The 6,000-nt window shown below is 30.9% G+C and overlaps 1 protein-coding gene across 4 annotated transcripts in view; it reads left to right on the top strand.

Moving 5' to 3' along the window:
* The first annotated feature begins 3,314 nt into the window (after positions 1–3,314).
* The window catches only part of LOC145322058 (uncharacterized), a 100,189-nt gene continuing 97,503 nt past the window's right edge, over positions 3,315–6,000 (top strand). For all 4 annotated transcript variants that reach the window (XM_080163827.1, XM_080163826.1, XM_080163825.1 and 1 more), the window contains exons 1-4: positions 3,315–3,441; positions 3,865–3,989; positions 4,690–4,825; positions 5,310–5,444. In XM_080163827.1, coding sequence (XP_080019953.1) covers positions 3,867–3,989; positions 4,690–4,825; positions 5,310–5,444 — 394 coding nt within the window. In that variant the 5' untranslated portion in view covers positions 3,315–3,441; positions 3,865–3,866. The remainder of the gene's footprint in view (positions 3,442–3,864; positions 3,990–4,689; positions 4,826–5,309; positions 5,445–6,000) is intronic.

Below are 6,000 nucleotides of genomic sequence, written 5' to 3'. Positions count from 1 at the left end.
TATCTATAAAGTTACCAATTTTAAACTTTCTAGGTACCTTTATAAATAATTTACAAATACTAGCGGCTTCTAATAGGAAAAAATAAATTTTTGGGCGTAGGTTTTATTCTAGGGGCGATTCCTTTGATAGTGAGGATACCCTCCTCCAAAATAGTTTTAAGCTTAAACTTTCCCTGGACCAAAAGAAAAGCTTTACTGTAAGAGAGAATCATTTTGGGCCAGTGGGTAGCTACAATCTACATACATATAAACATCCTTTTACATAAGAATTTTTCTTCTAGGTGTACCAAAGACAATAAGATTTGCCTTTTAACTCTTTATGTTTTCAATTTCTTCACTAGAGGTGGGACGGGTGTGTAATCCCTCCAAAAGAATATTTTTGTTTGCTTCAAGTCGCGGGGTAAACCTTAGGCTTGTGTTCTATTATTACCTTCATAAGCGTAAGGCTTTTCCCCTTGATTTGGCAAATCACAACTTCAAAAAACCTTATCATAAATAAATCCGAATATTGATGGGTTTATTCTACATAGTTTGTTGGTTTTGAATTCATTTGTTTTCTCTATGTCTCATTAGTCCATGTGCCTTGCTAGTTTAAAACTCTCTTTTTATTATTTTCCCCCAGTCCCATGCTTTTTTTTCTCAACATTTTTTTATGCATTTATCCCTTCCCCCTTTCTGGTGTCTTCTCCTAATTTCGATTCTCTCAGCTGCTTAAATCAAATTATAGAATTTTTTACAGTTAATAAGTTCAATTTAGATAGAATGTTTAAGTAAAAAATGGAGTTAAAAGTGATCTTAATACAATTTTGAACCTAAAATATATTTGTGAATTTCAACAGCAACAAACACACACCCAAATATCAGCCTGTTAGATGTCAAATGTGTAAAGTGGCAATATCCCCACCTTCCTGTTGCAGCTGTCGCTAATTTGGACTATTCCATCTCGGCATTAAAGTATGGATTGTATTGAAGGCTGCGTGTGTGTGTGTGTGTGTATGCTGTCATGTAGTGATTTTGCTATATACTAACAGGAAGTACAGAGACGAATAAAAATATGTTTACGAACTACCTGTATACAAACAAGATTATTTTTATATGAAAATTAAAATGTTGTAGTTCAAATCTCTTAAATGTGAAAATTTATTAATTGCTAAAAGGTAAAAAAGTTGTTATCAAATGTATTGTTATTTATTTATTTTACTGCTATATACAGTTTTGTTTCATTGGAGTGAAGCTGCATTAAATTTTTTTGACATTTAGTTATAACATGGTTTTTACTAAAATTATCTGATAATTAAACTCAGTAATTTTAAAGTTTTATAATTTTAAATGATGCACTTTTTGTTTAAGTGAATCGCTTGAAATTAGTATTTCTTATATTTAAATTTTTGAAGTTGTACCTAATAAGTTTTCTTTTGGAAATTCATAGTTTATACCTAGTTTTTTTTACAAAAAAAATATACTGAGGTTCTATTATTTCAAATATGTACTGTTTAAAGAAACAGTTATAATTGCGATTAAATTAAATTTTTTATTCAGATATGTTTTAAAAGGATGTGTGCTTTTTCTCAAAGTGCCTAGCGAGAACAGAACCCTACTTACCCCTTATTGAAAATAAATCGAAAACATGGGTGAGGGTATATATATGTTTTCAATTTATCTATAAACAAAGGGGTAAGGTTTCTGTGCTCTACAAGGCACTTTGAGGATTTTACATCTGCAGATACCTGTTTTATCACCATTGAAAGATCAGAGGTGGATTCTTTTTTTTAAAAATTGCCCCACTAAGCGAAAATTGTTTTTGTGAAAAATCCACCAAAATCACATTAAAAATCTACAAAAATTAAACAATATCATAGAAGGGTTATTAACATAAGATTTTATTTAATTTTTGTAGATTTTTTATGTGATTTTGGAAGATTTTTCACGAAAAAATTTTGCCCCACTAAGCTATTAGTGGGGCGATTAGTAGTAGAACGATAATATTCACTAAATATGTGTATTTCTTATTGAAAAGAACTAAAAAATTTTTTTTTTAAGTTCACACAAATTTTTATCGTACTACTACTGTTTTTATCTTATAACACAATAACACAATAATAAACCGCTCTCTTTATTAGTTGAAATATTTCCTATTTATTAAATGGATTATATGAAAAATTCACTATTTTAATAATATTATATTAGTATTGCAAAAAAAAAAATATGTTACATTACATTTCACAGCCAAGTATTACTGACCGCGTTGCCCGCAGATTTTGATCATCTGGTCGCGGGGAAAATCCTTTGCTTGTGCTGTATACAAAGTCCATAAGCGTATGGCTTTTCCCCTTGATCCGGTGATTCCTAGATTCATTGGGTATACATTAGAATAAAAAAGCATATATATATAGTTTTGATTATGCTGTAATCTACACATAAACCTTTTAATCTATGTTTTTATGAATTGTAGCTTGTTCATTATATTAATCCAGAAACTTGTAAAGTTAATTCGTCTTGTATTGGTTATTTTTCATCTTGTAAATAATTTGAACTTCTTTTTTTTATGCTTATTAATGTTTTATTCGAGTTTATTGAAAGATTGTTATGTAATATTAATTTAGCTTAGTTTTAAATTTTGTTATTTATAACTTAAATAGGTATTGTTTATGTAAATTATAATTCTATTTTTGAAATAAAATATTTTATTTTATCAAAATGTGATATGTTTTAATTTTAATGATATATTGTTTTATTGATAAATGTTATATGAATAGTAATATACAAAATATGAAATTGTAAAAGATGCCTTTAGCAGGGATAAGGAAGGGTAAAACACATTGAAATATATTCAACAAGGCTGACAACATCCATAAGAAGCGAGTCACAAAAAAATTAGTTGAAGAGCTGATGTTAAGTTGTCAATTAAAAATGAAAATAGAAAAATAAAGAGAGAGAGAGAAAAGGAATGATGAATAATTTAAAATGAATAAGCCTTTTGTGTCTTGTCATGACTGACGGACTGACTGACAAAGTAATTTGTATACTAGATGCTCTTTAACATTGTAAATCCTCACAGCAAAAAAAACATCAGCCCATTTGTAATAAGAGCCGATAAAATCACTCTTTCTTAATAGCGTTACAGACTGACAAACTAAATTTTAAATTAGCTTACCTTCTGTAAGAAAAAAAACTTATTTAATACTTGATTTAGTTTTTCTCTTTCTTATCCCTATTTTATGCTTTTATTTTTTGTTTACTTTGTTAGAATTATCTTGTTTATCCTTGATTGTTGTCTATAGACTATAAGATATCAATAATTCTAAACCTATTTCAGATAATGTGCTGGTGTGAAAAAACTAGGCTATATTAAACAGAATGACGAGTTCTAAAGACAAATATGGTGTTTATTAACAGTTTAGCCGGACTATTACAAGATATTTTTTAATTCTTAGGCCTCAGGTAACTTACCAAGGTTTATATAAAAGTAGAGTTTTTGTATATCAGTAGGTTTAAAATGAAATGCATTACATTGCAAAAGGGAGTTGTTTCAGATCTTGAATATTTATTTAAATTGTGTCTCGTATTGCCTTTTTAGTGAGCTAAATATGATGTTTAAAAGTGTCTTTCATAGCTTGATTTCTAGAGCTCTATAATATCCATACCTTAGGAAATAACTTTTTTAACTTAAAAAAATAATTTCGCTTGATTGCTGAATTTTTCGACGTTCGAATAGTTTAAAATTGTAACAAAAAATGTTAAAGATATATTATATGAACGCTTTCTTTCCAACATTAATGCCATAGATAATTCCATGCCAACAGTAGTAAAACCATTTAATTTTTAAAATTAAATATATTTATTTTATATTGATTTTATGTTCAGAAATGGAGAACTTCACCGATATATTCGGGGAGGATCTTGCTAACCTGGAGGACCTTGGACAACTTGGAGGCTTTCCAGGAGGCCATGGCCAGCCAGATATGGATCCAAACCAAGTTCAACGACAGGTATTTATTGTTAGAAAAAGTTGCAGGAATATATCCCAAAACTTTCCGGTAATCAAAATATTTGTGACAATTTTATTATCTATTCTTTTACTTTATTAGGTGTTATGTTGTACCTTTTTGTTTTAGTCACAGAAAATGGCACAATGTTCTAAATTCGTCTAAGATTAATGAAAGTGGAGTTTTTTTCCCCATGGTTTAACCCCTGTAGGGTTTATATCTGCGATGCCCTAACCCTGCGGGTCTACCTAGTTCTCGTAACCGATTATACCCTAATATGGCCTAAAGTAAGAAACAAACAAAACAAATACATCCACCTGCCTTTTTTTCAAACTTATTCAAGAAAAAAAAAGGGGGGGGGGGTTCTGTGCTCATCAAGAAACTTTGAGGCATAACACCAAAAGATTTATAGGGATCATGGGATCTAATCAGTAACAAAGTAAGGGAGGGAGGGAACGTTTATTATAGTAGTCCCCAAAGTTTTAAAGTAATGTTTTCTTGCTCGTTGGGTGGGGACTTTGATTGGTTGGTTCATTTAGTTGAGGTTAAACACCGATTGTAATCTACAAAGGGGTAATTTTGTGTATTATCATTGCGGATTTCGTCAATTTATCGACCATTGTCTTATCCCTTTAGATCCCTGATCAAAGTAGTCAGTATATCAATTTTTTTGGCTTTTGTTCCTATAATGATTTAATTTTAGGGTGGTGGACAAGGCGGAATGGATCCTGGTGGCCACGGAGGTTCCATGACTGGTCATGGCGGTCACGGAGGACCTGACTACTCACAGCAACAGTTCCAACAGTATTCACAGTACAGACCTGGAGCTCCGGGAACAGGTATGATAGTTTTCAAGTAACATGATGTTTTTTTGTATGTGTCTAAAGCTGAATGTTTTAGGCAAGGTTCATTTTACATTATTATTCACCACCTACTAGCAGATACGTTCTGATGTTCTAAAGGGAAGGGGATGGGTGGATACTCGACCCTTCATTTAAATTCTAATTTTAAAAAGAAAGAAGGGTAAAAAGAATATTGGGGGTGTGGGGTATTCTTTTTTGGGGGGGGAGGGTGGAGATACCCTTTTTCAAAATAGTTATAAAGCTTTCCTGGACCTATGAAAAGCCTCATTGTAAAGGAAAACTATATATTAGTTCAGCATTTAGCGAGGTACAAATTAACACACTAAAAAACGGACATCCGCTTACTTTTATATAAGGACACAAAGATTTAGGGTTAAATTGGTATAGCATTGTCTTATGAATAGTTAAGAAGGAAATTATTACCTTACAATAGAAATTAAAATTAAATAAATTTGTTCAGGTGGACCTGGCAGCGGTCATCCCGGTGGCGGTCATCCTGGAGCCGGTCATCCAGGTGGCGGTCATCCACACCAGCAGTATCCTGGATATAATAATGGTCCTGCTAGAAGTTCTGCGGGATATCCGTCAAATCCTGGTAAGTTATTGTTGATAAAAATGCCTATAGTTTTTACATCCATGATGTCATAAAGACTGTAGTTTAAAACCTCTAAAACAATGATTCCTATAAAGTTTTTCTGTTTGTGCGTCACACTATTTTTCCATATTTTCGTCTACATTCATCGGATTTTCATTTTTTCTGCTAAACGTATTAGAATACAGAAATCAGATGACTAGGTACCTTTTTTTTATGTCTGAGTACGTTAATTTTTATCATTTCAAAAGAGCTTTAGTTTTCTTTAAAACTTATTTTTTTGTCTTGTTTTGTTTTTCTCTTCTGATTATCCTGTTAATTAACTTAAGTTGTTTTAAATTATCAGTTTAATTTACAGGGATAGTTTCAATTTATGGTATTAGCATTATGAAATACTTATTTTCGGTGTTATGCTTGTAATATTATTATATGATTATGCTGACAAAACTTTTTTCTAAAATGGAAACTATTAATTTTCTCATAATTTTTTTTTTCTTTACATAACTACCCTTTAGGCACCGTATATTTGCACTAAAAGAAATTATCCCGTCATTTCTCA

The sequence above is a fragment of the Acartia tonsa genome, chromosome 6, assembly GCF_053477335.1.
Source record: "Acartia tonsa isolate MP-2025a chromosome 6, ASM5347733v1, whole genome shotgun sequence".
In the NCBI taxonomy this organism is placed as follows: domain Eukaryota; kingdom Metazoa; phylum Arthropoda; class Copepoda; order Calanoida; family Acartiidae; genus Acartia; species Acartia tonsa.
Note: the sequence above shows the minus strand (reverse complement) of the source record. Positions and strands in the feature narration are given on the sequence as shown.